General features: G+C 38.2%; 1 protein-coding gene across 1 annotated transcript in view; it reads left to right on the forward strand.

The window, feature by feature from the left end:
* The window catches only part of LOC578045 (receptor-type tyrosine-protein phosphatase delta), a 101,733-nt gene that overhangs the window by 26,022 nt on the left and 50,627 nt on the right, over window positions 1-25,084 (forward strand). Inside the window, exons 2-22 of the mRNA XM_778234.4 lie at window positions 145-456; window positions 830-1,072; window positions 2,969-3,100; window positions 5,609-5,761; window positions 6,588-6,725; window positions 7,585-7,890; window positions 9,113-9,424; window positions 9,961-10,287; window positions 10,636-10,813; window positions 11,324-11,436; window positions 11,988-12,290; window positions 12,646-12,942; window positions 13,547-13,864; window positions 14,259-14,549; window positions 15,000-15,317; window positions 15,772-16,080; window positions 16,522-16,836; window positions 17,486-17,776; window positions 18,325-18,431; window positions 19,057-19,182; window positions 23,646-23,715. Of these exons, the coding sequence (XP_783327.3) occupies window positions 145-456; window positions 830-1,072; window positions 2,969-3,100; window positions 5,609-5,761; window positions 6,588-6,725; window positions 7,585-7,890; window positions 9,113-9,424; window positions 9,961-10,287; window positions 10,636-10,813; window positions 11,324-11,436; window positions 11,988-12,290; window positions 12,646-12,942; window positions 13,547-13,864; window positions 14,259-14,549; window positions 15,000-15,317; window positions 15,772-16,080; window positions 16,522-16,836; window positions 17,486-17,776; window positions 18,325-18,431; window positions 19,057-19,182; window positions 23,646-23,715 (4,959 nt within the window). The remainder of the gene's footprint in view (window positions 1-144; window positions 457-829; window positions 1,073-2,968; window positions 3,101-5,608; window positions 5,762-6,587; window positions 6,726-7,584; window positions 7,891-9,112; window positions 9,425-9,960; window positions 10,288-10,635; window positions 10,814-11,323; window positions 11,437-11,987; window positions 12,291-12,645; window positions 12,943-13,546; window positions 13,865-14,258; window positions 14,550-14,999; window positions 15,318-15,771; window positions 16,081-16,521; window positions 16,837-17,485; window positions 17,777-18,324; window positions 18,432-19,056; window positions 19,183-23,645; window positions 23,716-25,084) is intronic.

Below are 25,084 nucleotides of genomic sequence, written 5' to 3' on the forward strand. Positions count from 1 at the left end.
AAGTCTATAAGTCCATAGGCCCTATGCAAACTAATTATTTAAAATGGACAATCTTTCTATTCATCCCATTGTTTCGTTATAGCATTCATGATAACTGTTAATCAAAATTAATAATTCCACTGATTGTATAATTTTATTTTCCAGATAACTTGTCACCGCTTGCTAACTTCGCCTGCATCGTTATACCAGCACTCGACAATCAACAAATAGATCCAGCAAATACGCATTCAGCAAGAGAACTAATAGCTCTACGAAGTGGGGGATTTATCAATTCAAATGTCACATTCGAAAGTTTATTCTCGTCGGGAGAAAGAAGTTTCGTAAGGGACGAGATTACAGGAGAAGTCACGGGTGTGAGATTACGCGGGAATGTGACGTCAGGAGAGGCATATTCGTGCGTGTTACAAAATGGAGATGTAACAACGAGAATTACAGCCTTCGTACAACCTTCAAAATGTGAGTAAACCTCATCTGTGGTAGTTCAGAAGTTTACACTGATTCTATTTTTATTGTGGTCAGTGATAAAAAGATACGTTTGCCATATTCACACCTAAAGTAAATTTTATATTTCTTTTAACTCGTATAAAGTGTAACGATTTGTTCTAAATTGAATTTAGATATGACCATGTGACACTTCACATACATACAAGAACGACATGAAAAGAGAAAGCAACATAATCAACAAAAGACTTAGAAAATGGTGGGGTTATGGTAAAAAAACCAACACTTTTGTATATTATTTACACGCATGCTCTTGGTCTATAAAATGAAAATATTTTGACGTAATTCTATCAAAACATTTATTTATATCATTTGTTTAAATCAACAGTACGCGTTACACCATTCAAAAGGACGTTAAGAGTAGGTTTGGGAGAACCGATCAGGCTTTGGGCAGATACGGGCATGAACAATGTGAAGTGGAGAAGACTTGGTGATTCAGAAAACGACTGGAAAAGGCAGACTACTACCGTAGATATCGAACGAGCGCAAGCGGTCGATTCGGGATTCTACGAGATTGTGTTTGATGAGCAAACCCGGGAAATACACGGTTTGGTTGAAGTTATTGTTAGAGGTAAGTTATGGACATCTGAATGTAGCAGATATAATGCTTACATTAAAGACAAGGTCTGGAATATGTAAGTGGATGAATGAGAAAGAGTAGATAGGTTACAGATAGAGAGAGAGAGAGAGAGAGAGAGAGAGAGAGGAGCAGATATTTGACCATGCCCATTGGACAGGAGTATATGTTTTTTTTAAAATGTTTTGCCTTCGATTTTGTGTACAAGAAATAAATTTTGGTTCTCTCTTTCATTCCACGATTACTACACTCTGCTATGTACTGTATAAAATCATTCAAAAAGTCAACATTTCCCTCATGTGATAAAGAAGTATCATTTTGAAAAGGCTATTCACATCATGTACATGTACACTCATTAGTTCACAAATTCAATGCGCACTTCAATCTGCGCAGTAACATTCGGAGCGGGTAGAACTGTATGAACCACTCCACGCACCCTTCGGTTTGATGTAAAGCAGATATTGAACGAGTCCAGGTGGTCATATAAAAGACGTTTAGAGTGAGAGTCTGGGAACGAGTTTCGCCCGGAGTTCGGACAGGTCGAAATAGTGAAAATTGTCATTTTAGGACACATGGGTCTCTTTCGTCATGTTATACATACTATTTAAAAGGGTATTGATTTTACCAGGTGATAGTTAAAAATGACTGAACCGCTGAATGATGCAATTTCCATCCTTTTATGGGGTATTCTAGGGAATATAAACAGAAATGTGAAGGGCGAGGCGAAGCTAGCAGCTTTCTTATCATACCAGAAGATCGGTAATGATGTATTTGCGTGATGTTGATGATCCCAATAAAGATATCTAAATCGTAATTTATGAGAATCGTCATTATCGTTATAAAGTAAACTTTCATTCTTTAATTGATGTTATTTATCTGTGAATACATTTGTAACCGTGCTTACTCAAAATGAATAAATATTGCATGGCTACACAATAATGTGGCGTATTAACCTGTAGATGATTCTTCCCCTTAAACTGAAAGAAAGTAATGAGTCAATGATAACATCAGAATCACACTTCTACAGTTGACTCACAAGGGTCCTTTGATTTGCCTGTGCACAATGAAATCTAGGAAACGAAGTTCGAACGGATGTGATCCGTTGTCTGCAGAAACAGGTTGTAAATCCATATTTCCGAAGTTGGAGAGAAAGTTATATTGATATAGATATATAAAGAAAGGGGGAAAGAGAAAGAGAAAGAGAGAGAGAGCGAGAGAGAGAGAGAAAGAGAGAGAGAGGGGAGAGAGGAAGAGAGAGAGAGAGAGAGAGAGAGAGACGGGAAAGAGAGAGAGAGTGAAGAGGATGGATAGAACGAGAGAGAGCCAGACAGAGAGAGAGAGAGAGAGAGAGCGAGCGAGAGAGAAGAGAGAGAGAGAGAGAGAGAGAAAGTGAAGATGATAGAGAGAACGAGAGAAAGAGAAGAAGGCAAAGAGAAATAGAGAATTAGAATTAGGTCTTGGAATCGAGAACGGGACCGATACGTCAAAACCCCTCGACGGAGAACAGTGAAATAGCTTCCATCCCATGATCATGTAACTGTTCAAATCATTATTCTGTGTGAGATTGCAAAAGTATACACTTTGTTTCCTGTATTATGTGATATCAATACTTTGATTAAAGAATTGCATTTTCTTTTCATATTAAATACTAAATATATAGGACGAGTTTACAGTGACATCGGAAATCTCACAGAAAAGTATTTCCACTTATAAAATTGATTAGAATTTGACTTGGAAAGCCTAATAAAATTCTGCTTGGGATGGATTTTTTTATCCTACTTCATTTTAATCTTAAACATGACTATTGCCATGACTGTGGTTTGATGATGTGAGTTTGAAATTTCAAGTTGCATGACAGATTGAACCACCGTGTTTCCTCTCTTGTATCAGGGTGCCCAGCTGGTTTCTGGGGACGAGGTTGTGATCAGGATTGTCCCAACTGTTTAAATGGCGGTATCTGTGATGACGTCACTGGGGAATGTGTCTGCCCTCCCGGTTTCACAGGACAGCTCTGTACAAATGGTAGGATAAGCATTTTATTTGCAAGTATATTACGCTTTTCTTACCCTTTAAAAGAATCATTGGCTGAAAATTGTCTTACAGAAGGGTTATTATATGTGTCGGACAAACTTTTGACAATTATTATATGCCAAAATGTATCGCCTACTCTTGATCATCTGTTACTAAAAAAAAAGGGGGGGGGGGATAAGAGCCACAATTTAGGCCTAAATTTGCTTTAAACTGATTACTCTCATGTTAGACAATATTTTAAAACACATTCTTAAAGTGTTTTTGCCTTCTAATATATGTCTTATGCAGTCCAAAAATTATTCGTACTTTATTTATAAATGTTTTCTTCATTGAAACTCTGCGATGCATAATAAACTTGATATTATGTAATTCTTCAAAATGCATGCATTAATTAGGGGCGTCATACTCTATCATAATGTAGGCTATCCAACAGTACGAAGTTACGTAGACTCTTAATGAAAAACAACTGTCGTTTATCATTGGAAGATATACGCATACATTTGTCAGAATCCCCTTAACAGAAAATTACAGAATTAAAATGATGGTAATCTTTAATTTCCGACTGTTCCGGAACTCTCGCTATTAATGAAATAGCGTTTGTTTCTTCTACCATGTCTACTAATATGATATAATATAACTATAAAACAATTATAATGTATTTTTACTGTTGCACCCCTAAAATGTGTCGCTGTCCAAGTAATGCCTGTTTTGAATATCCCACCATTTGAATCAATCTAATTCATGCTCTCATTTTCAATAAAAATCCTCAACGGGCAAAAAGCCAGAAGAATTAGGTTAATAATTCTTTCATCAGTTGCTATAGTAACTCAGCTAGGTCATAAAAATCGAACACATTAAAACAGTGTGATTATAAGGAGGCTCATTTATTACACGCGCGTGATACTTAAATGATTTCCTTAATCCTTTAAAATGAATGATATAAATCGTAGTAAATTAATCCTTTTAAATCTAACATGCATAAAAAGACCCTCCGATGGCGGTCATAAAAGGAAATCATTGCTCCCTATTTTCCCTTCATTTTGGAAAAGTGCCATGGTTTTAATTATGGAGAACATTAGTAATTACGATCTTGGCGCAGAGTCCCGTGGCTTTTTCAAAACATGTCACATTGCACATAAGACCCCTCGCCGTTAGAAGTGTCTCGATGTTGCGCAACGGTGCATAATTATGGCATGTATATTTTCAAGCCCAACTCCAAAGTGACCAATTTTTTTTCATTGATAATATTATTTTTTATTCGGTCTGTTTTCGGTCTAATGTCGGTGTCTTTTCAGACATGTTAGGGCGGCTAAGGTATAACTAACATATCGAGTGTAACATGTACCCTACTCTACCCCTCCAAAATATAAAACACATACATTGAGAAAAATACCATAATCAGGGTCTTTTTGTTCACTGTATTAGAAAATATGAAAACATATATTATGCCTGTCTTGTGTATATACATTTTCTATATTTTCTTTAAAAATCTAACCCAAACTGGCCTCCGAAAATGATGCTCAATTTGATCGGAAATACGCGTCTGGGGTCTGATCAACCAATATTATCCACGGCCCATTTGAGTCACGACTCTTATCTCTTCATAACTTCTCGCACATCAACTTCCAATACCATGGAGTAATCGTCCCCGTTCATTAACAAAATGGATTAGGTTATAAATAGAGAATTAGGAGGGAAATTCGTGAGTGGACTTCTAAAGAAAATGAATTATTCTAGATTCTAACTGTCTCAATTCTGAATAAATGACGAGCTCAAATCATGGATTAAACGGATTTGAATCTACGAGTGCCAGACGATGCCTTCCATTTTCTCACGGATTTGCCAAAAATATGACAAAATTATTTGATCATGCAAAACATTCGTTCATTCAAGTTTATAAATAACTGTTCAGTTGTATCGGATAGGGTACACGATGGATGAAGGGACATAACCAGTCCGAAGAACATTCAACGAAATATAGAAAGCCTAGCCCTAGTTTTATTACACGTAAAATTACGAAACTATTTACCAAATAGATCAGACCTCAATACTTTGGGGCTGTAGCTTTTAAAGACTTTTTCCTACGTCTTGTAAATTATGTGGATAAAAAAGTGAAAGCTTGTCATAAACGTTATCCAATTGTTATTCCTGTTGCACAGGGAACCATCTCATCTGTATCGGTTTACATAGTGATATCAACAACTTATTTCAAAAGTATAGTTTCTTTTAATGAAAGGCTGCTTGTCGTCATTTACAGTTAAAACATATACATAATTGACAGGAATAGAAATTTTACGGTAGAAAAGAGAGAGGAGAGACGGGGGGGGGGGGGTGCATTATGAATAGGCAGGTTTTGGAAGGGGAGGGGGTACATGCCCAAGAGCCCCTGGATCTGCCACTTGTAGATTATTTGATGCAATTAAACAAATATTTTCAGCATCAGAGATGAAAGAAGATCTTCATCAATATTTCCCTTTTTGTCTTCGTCATTATTTACAGCACTAGGAAAAGATATCTTTGGTCAACAAGGCCAATTTCGATGCAGTGAAGACATTGGTAACATCACGGATTGCAGAGGTATGCTGGTATGTACAGGAACCCCCTATGGTTGCTCATGTGCAGCTGGTTATACCGGCGTGGACTGTATGCAAGGTGAGTACACCACATAAGCTTAAAATCTTGATTTTGCTTCTTCTTTTTTTTATAAATCTTTAAGAAACCTAACATACAAAGTATGAACATGTTTAACATGTAGAGCAGAATTCCAAATTTTAAAATTTCACATCTTTGTTGGTAATTATCTCAAATGTTCGTACAAAGCTTGTGAAGCTCTCCGTTCCTTCCAGACGAAGTCAGACTATAGCATGACTGTCATGATAGTCCTGCTCCCCTGTTGCTGTGACGTCATGAACTGACCGTGACTTTGACCAAGGTGAAAGTCAGCGGGATACTGATGCTAAAGTTGTCCTTATCTCTTATTTCGGTTATCTTTGGGAAATGTTGAATTGAAGCAGAAAATTAAAAGCATCCTCTTCGTCTAGGAATGATTCTTAAATAAACTAAGTCGCAAATATTATCGAGGCTATCTAGAAATGAATTTTTGAACAAAAAGATAACAACTAAAGGGGTCAAATAAAAATAGTAATAATTTGTAAGTTGAGGATCTTGGATCTCAGAATATTGATGTATAGGAATGTGATGGTGGTGACGGAGGAGTGATGTTGATTTTGATGGTGATGGTAAAATGTAGGCCCTTAAGAAAATGAACACGCATGTGCCTTTAGTAATGTTAACAAACTGTGATTCTATCATTTTCCTTTTCCTTTTTTTGCTGAGGAGGAGGAGGGGGGGGGGTAGGTCTTTATGTAAGCACGGTATTTAATTGTATTGTTAATACACTACAACTCATGAATTATCCTTAGTTAAATCTGCAATTTAACGATTTCCATAATTTTTCGGTATCCGTATTATTCATCAGAATGTGATAATGGAGCTTTCGGAGCCGATTGTGACCAGACCTGTCACTGTCGAAACAACGCCCTCTGTAGCGGAGATACGGGAAGCTGTGACCCCGCAGGTGGATGTGAAGATGGTTGGACTGGGGTCAACTGTCAAGGTTTGTAACTATCTTCAAGTGATATTTGGTGAAATACTGGCAGTTGTGAATTGAAAGAATTTATTTAAATATTGTTTTAATGCAATCGTGACTAATTTCTATGCGTTGCATAGATTAAAATAAAAATCGCGATCTGTAGTCTCTTTTGGGAACAGTAGGAATAGACCTGTTTACTAATTTATTCCATTTATGCATGTTTCTCTCTGGGACCTCTAGTTACTAACTAACTAATTCAGCTGCAAAAAGTAATGGTATACTTAAGAATGGAATACACTTCGGATTTAGTGGCTGTTGTTATGTCTGGCAAGCCTCTGGTAACCTTTGAGTTGTCAAGAGAAACTTTTGTTCAAGAAGTAGGCGTACAATTAAACGGGGTCTATTATTACATTCGTGTACCAAAATGAAGCATCTTAAGTCTCAAACTCAATGACAACTACATAATGAGGCCATTTATGAAGATCTGCGGCTGCAAGTTTCTTCCCCAAAATACAATAGCGACAAACAATGCAACACACCTGTTATGTAAAATATAATATATGTGGTTGTAATCTCCCTGCCAACAATATGCTTTGATTATATCGGTCGATTTCAGGGTACGTTTACACACGTTTAGACACAGTGATATGTGTATGCTTATACATGCACTAGTCATAACGTTTATTGATATTTATATTCATGATGTATTAGACTTCATAGTAAACGGCTATAGTAACTCTAATACGCTGTTCACACCATCGAAACACCAGACCGACACCAGACCTAACTTTAAACATGGCAAAGAATTGGTCAGTTTAGAGTCTGTCTTGTGGTGTGACTGAGATCTAAACGAATTCTTCCTCGCTTCGCTCTTTCCATACAGTACCCACGCCAAGAATAACGTCCTTCACCGCATCACCATCCAACGGTTCCAACTTCGGCACCACCATATCCCTCACCTGTACCGCCACCTTCAACTTCACCGACACCTCGCTAACCCTACAGGTGTATACGGGTACCCCCGGGGGAAAACAGATACCTTCAGGAGTTACCCTACGTGACGTCAAGCACCAGACACAGACGACAATGGTGGAGACGGAGATTACGCGCGCCGCGCAGGATTTTGAATGTCGTCTGTCAGCAAGCGACAATTTGAAAGATCATGCCATCGTCAATGTCAAAGGTCATGGTTAGTATGTTTTGTAGTTGGTTAGGTATCACACTGTTTTCTATTTTTTATGTTTCGGAAATGTATATCCTAACTTGGATTTTTTTTTCAACAAAATAAAATATCCTGTCAACATCTTGAATTTTCACCGTACAACAACACGAGAAGTAAAAAAAAACAACGGTCAGACATTCAACAAAGAGTCTCAAGTGAAGACCAGTTTAATCATGACTCAAATTTATGGATCTTCCTTCCTCAATCCCCCTGGTGACGAGATACAGTAATGGATGACAGACATTTTAGTATTTTCCTTTATGTACGGAACCTGCAATGAATACAGTAGTTATTGCTGTGTCAAATAAAACCTGGTTCATATTATAGCCGTCAAGAGCAATCTGTAAGCATAACATTTTAAATCATTTATTTGATAATTTGTCTCACCATATATCTCTAAAGCAAGTAGACTTTTGATCACCCCATACATGCTGACTACATACATTTATCCCTCACAGTACTCCATGCAGTCCCCTGTTATCATGACAATGGTGCATGGACCATTCTGTCCCACGACCTGTAAGAATAGGAAAGCTCCTATCCTTGATGCTTTCCGTTAAAGCCAAAGGCATTGAGTTAAGAAATGTCAGTCTAAACCTCAAAGGACAAGTTCACGGTGGACCAGACGAAATCCTGTCCTATTTTTAACTCGATTGTTGATACGTTGTCTGGCCCATGCAACCGTGGATATTGCTAGGGGAATAATATATACACAACAATTAGAAACGCAACGGAATTTAGGTGATATCAAATTATTGAGAGAGGTGTTTTTCCCGACTAAAAATAATAGTTGTCATAACAAAATGTTCAGTTGAAAGTAAACCTACGTTTCAGATTACCCATCGTTCAGTGGTGGTCAACTAAAATGAAAATACAAAATATGATAATTTCAATACCTTGAATGGTCGTCTCATTAATATGTAAATGGGAAATTGTTATATACAGGAGGGGGGGGGGGGAGGAAATTGAGGGAGGACCCATATTTCTTTCATTATGAAATCCAGCCAAAGTAAAATCAACTGAACGAATACAGACAATATTAGTTTTATGGACGAGATGGCGATGGCGCATGGCGCATAATACTCCTAAGTCCTTTTACTTATTTTCAATCTTCAAATAATGGAGAAAAAAATAATGAGGAGAGATGAAAAGAAGTCTATTTTGTTGTACCGTTTTCTCTCATCTTCAGAGCAACCGTCTTTGACTCGACCGCCTACAATAGTGACTGTCAACAGCGATGCGGTAGAACTTGCGTGGAACGCATGGAACGCTGCGGTTGATACCGGTAGCGGTCCGGTCACCGCGTATATTGTACAGTCCAGAGAACACGGCGTTGCCGCATGGGAGACGGCTGGAAACGTCACAGAAGGACCGTTCACATTTACAGTGATGTCACTTGGCAGTCGGATAACCTATGACTTTCAGGTGGTTGCGGTCCGACCCGGATTGAATGGAGAAGGTGAACCGAGTCCTTTGATAACGGCAACCACCACCTGTGCATGTAAGTATTCAACCCAATGAGAACAGGCTCTAATGGGGGAAAGCGTAAACGTAACCACAGTAATTTAAAAGGAAATTACACAGAAAGAAAATGTTATTCAAAATTTAGATACAATTTAAAGAAATGACAGGAAATGGAGTTCGTTTGAAATCTTTTGGGATCACAATTTTAGCCATGAGTGAGCTAGTCATCGATTCAGCATTGTTTTGTGTAACACTAACAGAGAGAACAAGATAAGAATATGAATTGACAGTTTCAGCATTGTTATGATATAGAGTAGGCATTTCATTTTTATCAATGTGCATCATAATTATTGTAAAATATCCATCAATCAGTCTGAAATTTTTACATTTTCCATACTTTGATGGACACAGTCTCTACCTGATGTTATCTACGATATCTCATGAAAGCACAATCTTCTCTGGTCAGGGTGCTTGAATATTGCCGAATATATCACATGACGACGGTTCGTTCTCACAGCTTTCATTATTTCTCTGTGTTTATCATGTTTATCATTTGTTTTATGAACCACCCAGCTCCAGATCCAATTCCATCACTGTCGGTCTCATCAATACCAAACAAATCGACATCACTTCTCGTTACGTGGGAACCAACCCTGGAAAGACGCTGCGATGTCGCCTACTACATTATTCATTATGACATCACACGTTTCGACCAATGCGCTGACAGGAAGGCAACTTCGGGAAGTGACGTCAGCCAATCAGGCACCTTCAATACGACAGAAACGAGCTGGACAATCAACGGGCTCAATGAATATTCATCATACGTGGTATTCGTTGCTCCAGGATTTGAAGACAACGTTGGGGCGAATATTACAGAAGTTGGAACAACCCTCGGAGATCGTAAGAGACAACACACACTTGTTATACGAAAATGGGCTAAAAATATACAATGCTTTATGATTTTTATTCATTTTAGCACTAATCATTGCAATATACAAGTTAATCTGCAAGGTGTATACAGTTTAATAAGAGGAATAGTTTGCAACCGTTCAACTGTAAAAATACTGTTATTATTCAGAGGAATAAGCCTATGACTATGACTATTTATTTAAGGTAGGAAAGGGATACAAAACTCTAGGCTATCATAGATTAAGAAATGCAATTATTTCTGTATAATATTTCAATAAATATAATCTGCAGCTAGTTTTAGATCATGAATAGTGAAAACAAGTTTATTTTCCTCTCTAGGACCCACATCAGCCCCTGCTGCAGTAGAGGTCATTGACCTTTCAACCGACAGTGTGACCTTGAGCTGGGGCGAGGTCCCGTGCGGTCATCGTAAGGGGTTGATCAGTAACTATCTACTGATGCTAAGAGGAGCTCAACAGGGAACACAAATCGTCTCTGCTTCTCAACATTCATACACGTAAGTCTTTGGCTGATAAACTCTAAAATATAGAGGGCAATTATGAATATGATGTACCTTAGTGATGGTCAGATATGAACTGGGCAATTTCATGTTTAATATATATTTCAGGTACACTTAGGTCACGAATACTAATTGGACGTGGAACTGTCAGAAGTATACGAAGGAGTATTTAATATTATTGGCGTAGTTGTGCATAAACTTTCATCCGAGAAGGACTTGAACGGTGATAATATTGATTTGAAGAATGAAAGAAGGAACTGATGAGACAAGGTGTAGCTCTATCGACCGGGTGCCTCTTGGAAGACCCGTAGAGTACACAGCACACCGGACATGCCATTAGATTTACTGCCCCCCTTAACCTCTGTCCTATTCACAATGAACATCTCCTGTATGAATCACAATTAAATTCTTCTAATTCAAGCAATAGTGGACTAATGCAGAATCTTTTGTTTTCGGGAAAACCCTTTATTTTTATTCAAAAAAATATGTTTCCTTTTCCACCATCAGGTTTCCCGATCTAGCAGAGTGTTTCATGTACAACTTTACAGTAGCAGCTCATAACATGGCGGGCGTTGGTCCTACTAGTGCACCAATACCCATCGTCATACCGGCTACAGTTGGTAAGATGGGGCGACATTTCAAGAGTCCGTTGTCAGTGAATATTTAAGTTGAAATTAAATCTGAAATCAATTAATGTCTATTCAATTATGTTAAGTGTGACGTCTCCAAATCGCACGTAGGTTCACTTTTTAATACTGAAAAAGCAAATTTACGAACATCACATTTTGCAGACGCTAGTCGAGATCATTTACGGGGTTCCTGAAGATATGGACATGATTTGCGTATATGTTTGGGGAGATGATATAAATTCATCAAAATTTTAGAGATTTTGAATTACCATATTGGACTTGACTTAAATCCATGTTTGATGAACATCGAACCCCTTTCTTGTGATTCTTCTACACAATAATTTACTTCAAGTGATTGTCATAGTGTCTTATTACAATTAACATCCTTATAATATATCTATCCACCTTCACTCTAACATAATCAGGGTCTATGTAACAACAACAAATTGATTTGTATCAACCGCCATATGAAAAGATATCCCAAATTAATTTATATTCATATTGCTACCACTAACTTCAATCATCCCACCTTTCTTTGACAGTCCCTGGCCCAGTTCCGAACCTTCGCGTCACCTCGACCCCTACCGAGATCCACCTTTCCTGGGACCCTCCCGTACAGTCTGCCTGTCAGATGGAATACATCGTTCGTTATACGCCGCAGGTCCTGGACCAATGCATAGCCCAACTGACGGAGGGGCCTATTGTAGCAGGGAACACCAACTTGACGACTGACTTCACAATCGCAGGACTGGTGCCGTATTCGACGTACAGTGTCGAGGTTCTGGCGCGGAATAGCATTGGGTTCGGAGTACCGCAAAACAGGACTATACGCACTGCAGAATCAGGTGAAACTTCATTTATCTTATTCTTGAAAATAATAGGTTTCAAGTAATTAATCAAAAGATACTGAGATAAAAGTTACCTTCCGATGATGAAAAGAAAAATATTTATGCCGAAGCTTCTTTTTAAGATGAACCCGAAAAAAATGGGCAGACGATTATCATAATCGCATACAGCCGAATTTAATTCTTTTGTAACAACCTGAAGAATGTAAGTGGATTTTAGTGATCAGTAAGCGAACCATTTTCACTTCTTATCTATGTGCCTCGTACATACGACAGATACGATATGTGTCCATTTTATGGTAAATTCATGTAAATAGTACCTGGCGATATTGTTCACTTCCGTTCTTAAATCCAGTTCCTGAGAACGTGACCCAACTTACTTTAGTGGAAACTACTGAGGACAGCATCTCATTGACGTGGGACCTACCGTGTGGACAGACCCATGGTGGTATACTGCTCTTCCATTACGAACTTTCCAATGAGAACGTGCCCATTGCTGCTCTTACCGAGGGGGATTCCCCCAGAAACGCGACGTCATTGACTATCAACAATCTGGCTTCATGTACGCCATATGAGTTCAGGATCAAGGCAAAGACATCGGCAGGGTATGGTCGGTACGCCAAACTGTTCCACGTGCGAACACAAGGAGGAGGTATGCATTCTATATTCTCTGGTACATTTACACAAAATAAAGAATACAAATGCGGTAATATCTGTGACGCCATATTATCCATATAATGTTGTCCAAGATTAAGCTCATAAATGAAAATAACGCAAAAAGGGTCTAATCTTGCAAGTACAGCTTTCTTAGTTTAAAAAAAACATCTTTAGGGTCCAATGACAAGTAGATATGTTTCGAAGGTCGGTTTTCGTAACCAATAACAGTATTGCTGTTTTTGCGTTCCATCTGGTTGGCCCAGTTTTTTTAGTCTTGAGACTTGTTAGGCCTCTACTTAGCATGTTTAAGCAAAGAACAATATTAAAATAGAGATTAAAAGGAATACTGGTACAGTAAAATCTGTCTATGTGGCCACCTCTCTACACAGGCCACTTGCGTATAGTGGCCATGTATTTATTTGCCATTGAGTGACCTTGATAAAGAGCTTTAACTATGTTTTCATTCAACTGACATGGTGGCAGCGGTGGGATACAAGGTCACACCATCGAAACGACGGGCGAGTCTGTACGGCCTAGAAAACTTAAAGTTATGGCAACCTCAACAACCGCGTTTATTTTGTCTATACATTCTTACCCAGAACCCGGTGTGATAGAGACCATGCTCGTGCATACCTACGACACACGTCCATTCGAAGCTGACGTCACGTGGTCTCCACCAGAGGTCAACGGGTGTCCCATACTCTACTACCGGGTCACCTATGTTCTTACAAACCTTGGTATGTGTGGGCCGATCAGCAGCAGCCTTCGGATGTTTCGGTTTGCTGGGAACACTTCGCATTGGTTCATACGATTGTCGAATCTGGAGCCTTACTCGACGTACGATGTCTATGTTCAAGCCGTGAGCGATGCCGGTATGGCTCCGGTTGCGACAAGAAGCTTCCAAACACGAGCTGCAGGTATCGTTGTTTATCTAATTCTACGAAAATTGATATATCTTGTTTTGAGAGCCAGAAAGGAACTCATATCACTACAACACAGACACTCTCTGGCTGTCAACAAACGACATCCTCTATGGCTTGACGTATTGCCTCTTTAACGAAAACGAATTGCTATCGATCGCCTTGGGGATTAAACCCTTTACTCGTAGATATGTTTACTAATTGTTACTTTTTTCAACTTGCAGTGACAATGAAAAGTAAACACATTGACCTAAGTAAGTGCGAGCAATGCCATAAAAGACAAGTGTTGTTGGCTATCGTGTAGTATCACTGTCACAAGCAACCGTTTGTAAATCGGATCTTATAAGCTAAGTTTGAAAATATAATTATTGGATCTTGTTATACTACTCAGCTCCAGGACAAGTGATGGTAGTCGATGTCATGGAACGAACCCAGAGCAGCCTCAAGTTTCGCTGGAACACACTGGAATGTGGCGACCGTCACGGACCGGAAGTCATATACCACTATCGACTGGAGTCACCTTCCGGGTTATACTGGAACGGTCAGGTACATGATCCCGAATCCCTAGCTGCGGTGTACGGGCTCTTGCCTTGTTTGATGTATTCTTTCAAGGTCCAAGCCGAGACGTCTGCAGGATTCGGTGAACCAAGTAACCTGCTTTTTGCTGGCACGACTGCCTCCCGTAAGTATAGCAGTAGAGACTAACCTTGGTATGATGAGAGAATTTGACTTTTGAAGCCATTGGAAGTAAATGATAAGACAATAGAGCTGACGGTTTCCATCGACTACCATTGGATGTCTTACATTCACTGTAAGACAAATAAGTTACATTATTTTAAACAGGTGAGAAATTGAGGAGAAAATATGTCTATAACAATGACGCATAAAGATTTACTAGAATTATGATCATGATTACCGTTATAATAACGTTCTTAAAAACAAAAACGTTTTATTGTCTTAGAGGATCATTTCCCACGCAAGATCACTAATCTTTGTCAAGTAATCTCCTAACATTAGGAAGCCTACTCGGTTGATATTTAACCAATAATACCACAGGTTTGAGTTTTCAGGGCTCTTCACAGATTCCCAGATAAATAAAGTGCTCTGTTTTCACATCCACCCCTGATCACAGCTCCTGGTCCCGTTACGTCACTCAACCTCCAGACCCTAAGTTCTGCGGAGATGAACATCACCTGGAGCCCTCCTGCAGCACAGCCTTGCCCGATAGTCAGCTACGGCCTCCGCTACCTTCCAACAAACACCGACCAGTGTGATGCGACCATAAGGCGACTGACCGCTACGAGGACGTCGGACGTCGAGACCCAGAACACGTCGGCCGTAGTATCAGGGTTGCTGCCCTTCACCACGTACAGGGTAATGGTATGGGCCAGGACGGATGCACCAACGGCCGGACAAGAGGTCACATCGACCATAGTTACTGCACAAGCTCGTAAGCATCACAAAACATGATGAACACAAATTATTGTTCGATGACATATGCAAAAGATTTCCTACTATCTTCCTCAAAACTGTCTTATTATTTCATCTTTTTTTAGTGTATATTTTTTATCATGTCGTTTTTTCACCCCACTCCAATCTCAATACACCTCATTCACTGACACAAAATATATCGCGATATGGGATTTCTTTTTATGATTTGCAATAATGAGACGCGGAACGGCACTTAAGAATATTTTAGCACACATAAACCATATTTACTCGTGATGTATTTCACTTTTAAAACGCATAAAGGTTTATTTATTATTGAATGACCATGTTTGATAAATATATTGAATCACTAAATTATAAAAACATACAGAGTGTTCTGTAAAGCGTTTGGTAATAATTGACTGAATTGTTCACCTGTACACGTTCGTAACCGTACCTTTATCTTTCGCTTCCAGCACCGACTGCCTCACCCACGCTCAACGAACCATCGACATTCCCAAACAAACCGACCAAACTCAACGTGTCATGGGAAGAAGTGCCTTGCGGACATCGTTGTGGAGACATCACCTTCTACGCCTATGAGCTGGAAGCTCTTGAGGACTCTGCCCTAAATTCAAAGACAAGCAAGATTCCCGCGTCACATCGTTACGTCACATTGGATGATCTCGAGCCTTGTGAGGTGTATCAGTTCCGGGTCAGAGCTCGTACCCGGAAAGGATGGGGACCATTCAGCAGTTGGAAGAAACTCATCACGAACGCAGTTGGTATGTTTCGTCGATCTGTGTCCCCCCAAAATAAAACACATTCATGTTCATTCATGATTTATTGGATTTTATTTCATTCTAATCATTATTATTAGTCATAGCTACTATTAAAACTAAAATGTATTTCCTATACAAAAATAATCAAACTTAGTAGAGCTGCTAATGAGAGCCGGTAATTTTGTTTCAAAAGTTTATGATGCTCCAAAAGTTTAGGATGATAATCCTGTGTCGAATGGCGTTAAAGTCATGCATATTTTTAATATTATTCTCGTCTCGCATGATCCTTTGATTATTGAATTAATCCAATAGAATCAATGTCACAATGACCATTACTTTCCTGCCTCTACCGTAGCAATCCGTAACGTTTATAACGTAACTTAATGTTACGGTAAATGCTTATTAACTCATAGAGACTTGTTTCTATTCTACCAAATATTTCAGTGTCGGCTGAAGTCAGCATAGTCCTTGCCGAAACAACCAGTGACAACCCCACATCCATTCGTCTAAATTGGAACGCCCCGCCAAACCAAAAATGTCCAATCAACAGCTACGTTGTATCGTACCGTCTGGTTCGTCAAGACAGATGTCTCCTCGACGATGATTGGCCAACTCATGAGTTAGCCGTAGTGGCTAACCATGGAGATGTTGAGATCGATTCGCTGATACCCTTCTCGACCTATGAGTTGAAAGTGTTTGCGGTCACTGAAGCCGGCAATGGATCTATGTCGGTGGTTGTCGTACAGACAGGAGAAACAAGTAAGAATCGAATCATTTTCGTCACGACACAATTGAGACAAAAATATACACAATTATCCCATTGTGCTGATGTCTGAAATGACCTATATCTTAATAAGATATAAATATCATCAAATAACACTATTTCAATATCCTACTGTCTGGCTCTGTCTGGCTGGTCGTGGCTGAGGTGCAGTACTCTTCGTCTCGTTGTACTTCCGCAGAAATCGGGTGATGTCTAATAGAAATGGCCAGTTTTAAATACAGATCGTAGGCCTTTGTAACGTTCACACGTTTTTAATAGGGATAAACGAGGCTATTGAAGATGATTTTTCTCTCGAAATTAAGAGTTAAATGTAATCTCGTTAAATGAAATAGTACCAGAGAAAATTTTCAAGTAAATACCAAAAAATGAAAAATAGTAGTTCTATAATCAATTTATTGCGATTAAAAAGTCATCACTTTTTCTGGCTCTCAGCAAAATACGTTTTTATAAGCATCAAAATTGACAGGGCCTTTTCCTCTTTATAATGATTCCCTGGTACTGGTCAGTATGAATTCTTAGCCAATGCTGATTCCACCAATCTTTTTTATTTAAATAATCACACTACTATTTTGTAAAGAATTATTTAAGGAACAAGAATGCCGAACCTTTTCTTTTACCTTGCAGTTCCGACCGAGGCACCAGACGCGATCACCGTCGACCTTGTGACGTCACGGGAAATCGAATTCTCATGGAGGGAGCCCCCATGCGGTACACGACACGGAGACATCGTTCACTACGAGTATCAGCTCCTCGATGCTAAGAACGATCGTACGTTGACGGCTACGACGACAGAGACCGTGGTACAGATAGGATTCCTGACACCGTACACGGAGTATCGGTTCTCTGTTAGAGCTGCCTCGTTGAAAGGCTATGGGCCGTTTTCACAAGAAATTTCGAGGACAACTCTTGTCGCACGTAGGTATTCGTAGGAAAACTGAGGAATCATAATGAATTGATAAAGAAAATGTGAAAAGATTGATGGAAGGATTGTGGTGATAATCAGAATGATAGTAATTAATTATTGGAGATAACAAATATCTCATGCCAGCAAAATTCAACGTTGGGTTGTGAATAAGAGGATGAGCATACATATCCACCAATAAATGCACTTACTTCGTAGCGATAAAAGCAGCAGAGTGTTCAAATTCAGACACTTGTACCAGTACATGCTGCCTTTTAAGTTAGGCTCCTGCCAATACAAGAAACGGCAGAGTTCAAATATGACGCGGCAAACCACCAAAACAAATGTGATATGACGCGTATTACACTAACGTCGTCATTAACAAAAAACAAAACAAAAACGCTGTGGTTTTGCCCCGTCATGTATTTACAGGAGGCCTTAGAATATTTTAATTCGAATCCGTGTCGTATGAAAAACATAGTATTTTCCTCACCCGTTACCTCCCTTTTTGATGGAAGTTAATAATTGTGCCGAAAGTCATGACATTCTTTTCTGAATGCAGCACCACCCAAGCCGACTGGTTTGGAAGTCCTTGAGATTGGAGAGACTAATGTCACACTTCAGTGGGTTAGGCCCAATCCTCCACACGGCATCATTCACGAATATAAGGTAAGACATCTTCACGAATAAATACAGTATCCGTATTTTGGTAGTATCATCACTATATTTCTTTAAGCATCAACAATATTACTAAACTTCTTGTATACCCTGTCATTAAAAAAGAATCTCTTCCACTTTCATCATTGTTATCATCAACATCATCATCATCATCATCATCATCATCATCATCAGAATCATCAACTTCAACATCATCATCGCTGTTATCATCAGCATCATCATGATCAATATCAGTATCATCATCATCATCATCAGCATCATCATCACAGTTATCCCATCATCAGAATCAGACAAAGCATAATCATTTCAATAATACAGCTATCATCAGTTTCTTTCTTGTCGTCGTCATCACCAACGCATCATCGTCTTCAATTTGTCATCTCCTCAATCACAATTGCTAATGTTAGCACTTCACCATCATCCGCATTATTTTAATAATTCCCAACTCGAACACTACCGTCACCACCATTGCAGTTATACAGTATTCTTTACAAATAATATTTGATTTCCAGGGTGGGGGGGGGGGGGGTAACTTAATTAATTAAGAAAATGGGGCACCAAAAATAATAAAGAAGAAAAATGTTGAATCAATCTTTTATTTTTGTAATCCTTACAGCTTCAATTCTGGCGACAGAGCGAGATGAGATCAAATCAGAGCATAGAGATCACGATCAGATCAGAGGATGAGAAAGTAAATGGCACCCTCATCGGTCTTAATCCGTTTACTGCTTACGTCATCAAGGTAGGAATGACTTCATGAATATCCAAACAAAAAATGACTAGTACTTCATAGTTATGTTGCTTCTTGCTATATGGGATCATATCACGCATTATACTTGGTAGAAACACAGCTGGCCTACCACAGTGACGTAGACTGAGGTTAAGTTGTCGTCGTAGGAGCTTAAAGGCATCGTTTAACAATGTTAAATCTGAGATACATGGCCCTACATGTAATAAGTGTCTGTGATATGGTGTAATATTGAAGCCCTAAAAAAAATCGCGCTTCAAAATCATCAAGAAGTGCCTCAAAAAAGTAAAAAATCTTTGAGTGATCGATTTTACCATACTCGTTTTCCCATTAGACTGTATGAGTGTTATGAAAACCGTTAGGCAAACGCAAAATTTGGTTTCTATTTTCTATCATAAATATCTTGATAATCAGACAGGCGATCGGCTTGTAAAAGTCATGGGGTTTCTGACTGACCTAAAGGTTTATAATTATCATTGCAGCATGAGCTAAATCCAGGATTTTGTTTCAGAATCTGAGACAATGTTACCGGATCAATTTAAACACAGAGTTTGGTATTACATATTAGGAAAATCCCGAAACATGTGTCCCCATCCTTGCTATTCTTGAACCAAGTTTACATTTTATTTATTGAAAGTCATTGTCTTAACGAACAGAGATATTCGTATTCGTCAAATAATTTCCTAAAAATCACGAAACAGTGGACAATGCAATGTGAACACTTCCCTTCATGTTACGTATTTTTTGTTTTCTTTTAGCTATTGAATTTTGATTATCTCGACTGCTTACTGTATCGTAAGTCATGCATTGCTTTTAAAACCATTGATACTACCTTGAGTAAACATCAATATATTATGCACTTGTTTAAAGGTGCTATGTCCCTTTTGCAACCAACCTCAAATGCTGTAGAACTTAGTATTATCTTTCAAATGCAGTTGGAATTTAACTTTTTCATATTTTTGGCCTGCAAATGGGACATAGTACCTTTAAAGGATCCGTTTAAAGTTAATATTCTACAAATCAACATTTATGTAAAATGTGATAAGAAAGACTCTACCAGTAAAAAAATGTATATAATCAATTTTTGTGATTAGAATGAAAACGTATAGTATGATCTTATTGAGGAAGGGTAAAACAAAATCATTGTTTATATCTAAAATTTTAGGCGACAACCAAACTGTAAAAAAAAGAGGAAAGTCCACCCTGATATTGATAAATTAAACACAAATAAGCAATTCTTTGACGCTTTTTGCAAGGTCCCTCCCATTTGCCTGTATTAAAAAAAAATCTTCAAAAAATTACATAATTTCCCTTAGGAAATTTTTCAATCATACGTTCAAATTTTCACTAATTTGTTTCTCGTATGTTTCTACTTTTATTAAACACAACTTGATTATTTATTTATTTATTTATTTATTCGGTTTAAAAACATCAACACGTAAAGTTCAGGAACTCATAATGGTTGATTTACAATGAAATTGAATAGTATAAACAAAATTGAACCAACAAATATACACTTAAGAAGAACATATTATTTCACACACATAAAAATGTGATTGCAATACAATATACAACGGCTGGCTAGATGTGGCTAGACCAAGGCGAGATATGACAAGGAAATCGAAAAGAAGATAAATGACAAAAGAGAGAAAGAGAGAGAGAGAGAGAGAGAGAGAAAGAGAGAAGAAGAAGTGGTGAGAGAGAAAGAGAGAGTGACAAGAAAGGGAAGGGTAGAAAGAAAAAGAAAGAAGGTAGGGGGAAACCCTATTAATGTGGACTGCCCATTTAATGATTATAGTGTTGGCACAATTACCGCTCTAATGCACTTGCTCAGACAATTTTTCTTTTCTTTTCTCCTCTTTTATCACCACTTTTTGAATGACTTGACATTTTATTGTCAACATACCGACTGTTTGGTGACTAGTTGATTCAATGACCGATATCACATTGTGAAAAATTGGGTCACAGGAAAGCAGATTGTTGATGTTCATCATTATAAAGGTTGATTTTCACCATTATAAAGATGATTGAACGGATAAAAGAGCTGACAGGTTGGTCCTGTTTCGTGACACATTTTGATGTTAACAGGACCGATAAGAAAACCGTTTCAAATATAATTTGAGAGCAGAACATGGATGAGTCAGTATGAATGATTGTACAATATACCAAACACGTGCTTCGGTGACAATTGCTTTGGGGTCAATTTCTAACGCTAACCAAATAACCAAATTTTCAAAATTAGATGTAAACATTAAACATAGCCGTAACCCCAAACCCAATTCCAACACAGCTTTGAATTTGTTTTACTAGATAAAGCTAGATTAAGGATCAAATATACAAATTGTCGAAATCTCGATGGTTTATAAAGTATGTTTGGAATCATGGGATTGGCCAAGCAAAAAAACCCTGATGCAATGGTTTGATTTAGGTAAAAGTTATATCGCGCTGTCTGATCACAGAAAATCAGATTTTCAATGTTGGCGGTCTTTGCCTTTTCTCTGCTATCGTATGCACCCAACTCATACCTTAATAAATCGATTGTTCCACATCATGTAGGCCTACTTTATTTCTCGACAGAGAGCATTATTTGAAAACAAGAAAAGATTTAAAGCCTTCTTCTTGAAATCGTAATTTATTTGTTATGAGAATCACGAATGTTCTGTACTGAAATATTATGACGTATCAAATTGGGATCCTAAAAGACAGATGTGAAGAGACAGAGAGAAAGAGAGAGAAAGCGAAAGAGACGAGAAAGAGAGAGAGAGAGAGAGAGAGAGAGAAAGGGGGGGGGGAGGAAGGGAGGGAGGGAGAACGGGGAAAACGTAAAGAAATATGATGTTATGATAAACAATATGAAGAAATTAAAAATGAATATTTGTATTCAAACATTTTAAATAATCATGACACAATTTTCCAAGAATCGAGATATCCCCCGACATAACTTATCAGTTATTGCGGTTTCTATAAATAGGGCTTCACATAGCTAAAGTTTTTAATATAATAGAAACCTCGGACATTGATTCGGAAACCCACCGTCCTACGTGATACGATGGTTTGATATCTGAACAGATTTCGTCTGCCAATGTCTATACGAGTTTTCAAATAAAGCGTGTGTTTCAGGGGTGACATTTTATATGTCAAACTTTTCTCCAACATTAAAACAAGGAATTGTGGAGAGAAAAAAAATGATGGGAGGAGGGTCCCACAAATCAAAATTTCCCGTGGAAATGTCACGGAGCCAACAACTCCTCCTTATCTCCGAGCTCTATCGACAGGATCAGGCAATACAGGTGCCTTGATGACGTGTTATTTTTTGTCCGCATCGAGAAAACGATAACGCGCCAAAAGTGACTGGTTCCAAGTGATCGAATATGGAAGGGTATTACCAGACGACAATCCTGTAATTATAGAAACATGTTCCGTACTATCGATTGCACCCTGTAAGATCACAATCACCTTGGCATTTCGTCAAAATTTATTGGTGAATAAACTTCTAGTAGCAGATTTAATTAGCATACCTGACATGTAAGAACACAAACTTGGCTTAAGGTTGACAAATGTTTGACATTATAACATCCGCTAATGTACTTGATTTTAGAAATAGGTCACCTATCCCTAACCTAGATTGTATATCTGGATCAAGCCTATGTTTCATTCTTTTTATGTTTGTAAATAGAGTAAATATAGATTAGAGCTGTTCCATGCTCTGATGGGAAGTATTTGACATTTGTTAACTAGAAATCAAGCGTCTAAGCATCTAAAACTGTTTGACTAAAACGCATGGTCATTATCGAATACTGTGTCTCGTATAGGCGTGCCAATAGTTTAAATGTGTCGAGTGTTAGAATGCCAAGATAAATAGTTTTGTGTGAAACTTAGAGAGATATAGATCTACTTTGAAACATGTTATGCACTGTTCGCTCAACATGGATTCTTTATCATAGCCATGAAGAATAGAGCATCCCAGAAATGTATTAAAAAAAAGAGTTTATACTCTTGTCTTTCCTGAACTATCATGTAGGACATGATTGTAGAGATTACTGCTGAGAATATCAGAATGTATCATCTTGACTGAAATGTGATTTCATCGACCATGTCATGTAGTTTGCTTGCCGGGAATTAGATGGACTACCAAGAATATTCTAAAAATATTACACGACTACTCTGTTACCAAAAACAAACTTCCCATGTTTGGAGTTACCTATTCTTTTAATATGTTTAAAGAGATTAACTACCTTTATTTCATTTCGCAATATGTCTAGTTCTGCAATATAATGTCATGCTTCAAGCATAAATATCTTAGTTTCCAAGTTAACTTTATTTTAAATAAACAAACCTTTATAATACATAACCATACTATGCCTAGTGTCATGTCTTGTACGTCCTGTGGTGAACACTGAAAATAGGAATTGATATTGGAAGTAATATTGTTCATATCATTTCTTTAATTTCGCTAGATCCGTGGAGTGACCAGTGCAGGACCGGGAGATTGGAGTGATGAGATCAACGTTGGGACCAGCGAAGGACGTGAGTAATATTTGCATTCTTTAAATGACCGAATGGTTAATTGGTAGATTGCTTAACTAAACAAATTGATTTTTTCCGAGAAAGAAGTTGAGTGATTTATAATGCCTGTGCAAAGAAATGTTTATTCGCCATTGTGGTACATACAAAAGTCAGGTACTGAACACGAAGAAACCATCGCTCCAGCACCGCAAATAATAGCTGGCAATAACGCAGTGCTTTTTGCATCGAATTGATGTATGATTTGACATTATGGAAGATATATAGATAATAGCAGTCACTAATTTCTCCCTCCATCAAGCGAGCCATGTCACAGTGTCATCCTATCTCATTATTTCCATTTCAGACCGAGCGTGACTCATGAATGGACATAGATCCATCTTTCAATCCGAACTTTGTCTCGACACCACAAATTAATGACAATAGTTGAGTCACGGGCTCCCCCAATATTCACCAAATAACGGTTTGAAAGTAAAAGAGCTTTAAATTACTGAATCTCACGCTTGAGTAATATTGATCTCAAACACCACGGAAAAACAAATAAACGCACATACAGCGCGCTCTTCGCGATCGCCCGCCCGTATCATATGGCGCCTTCGTATTTTCGGTCAGCGGACGCCACGCGCTGCTTAGTTGTCACGTGATCGATTGATCGCGGATTGTGATTGGTTACTTGCTGAATAGAAGAATGATGGGCGCCAATCAGTGAAGTACAAAGGCGCCAATTCTCTTATGGTCTAATATGTTATTAAAAGAAATGATAGAGGATTGCATGAGTGACTTTATGAAATGGATTTGAGAGTAAATGCCCGGATTCAGCAATTTATTTAACTTAATCCATGTAATTCACAAACTCATCGTGCTTTGAATTGTACAGTAATAAGCAGTCTAATTTTGTGTACAGATCGGGTAAAATGAATAGGCCCAACTGTAAAAAAAAAAATGAACAATAACCGTCGTAAGAGTAAAAGTATATGGATGGGCTTAATTTTTAACGAGAGTGTGAGGAAAAGCAGAAAAATAAGAAGGAGGGAAAGAAAGAGACTAGATTAGAAGAGAGAGAGAGAGAGAGAGAGACAGAGAGACAGAGAGAGGGGTCATACAAAGGCGAAAAGCAAAAACGATAAAAATGACCTAGGATATTGTTTATTTCCCATTATTGGACAGAGTGGTTTACCAGACCAGAAATAGCTTATTGGGGGCATTTGACCCCTATTAATAAGAAATTAATTTGTTTGTTCCACAGACTGTCTGTCCAGATCATTTCGATTAAAATCAAAACAGACTTTATATCTGAGTGTTTGTCCTCTTAATTATCTTTGAATAGAGATGGGAGATAGAGAGAAAGAGTGAGAGAGAGAGAAAGAGAGAG

The sequence above is a fragment of the Strongylocentrotus purpuratus genome, unplaced genomic scaffold (genome assembly GCF_000002235.5).
Source record: "Strongylocentrotus purpuratus isolate Spur 01 unplaced genomic scaffold, Spur_5.0 spur5_scaffold_3, whole genome shotgun sequence".
In the NCBI taxonomy this organism is placed as follows: domain Eukaryota; kingdom Metazoa; phylum Echinodermata; class Echinoidea; order Camarodonta; family Strongylocentrotidae; genus Strongylocentrotus; species Strongylocentrotus purpuratus.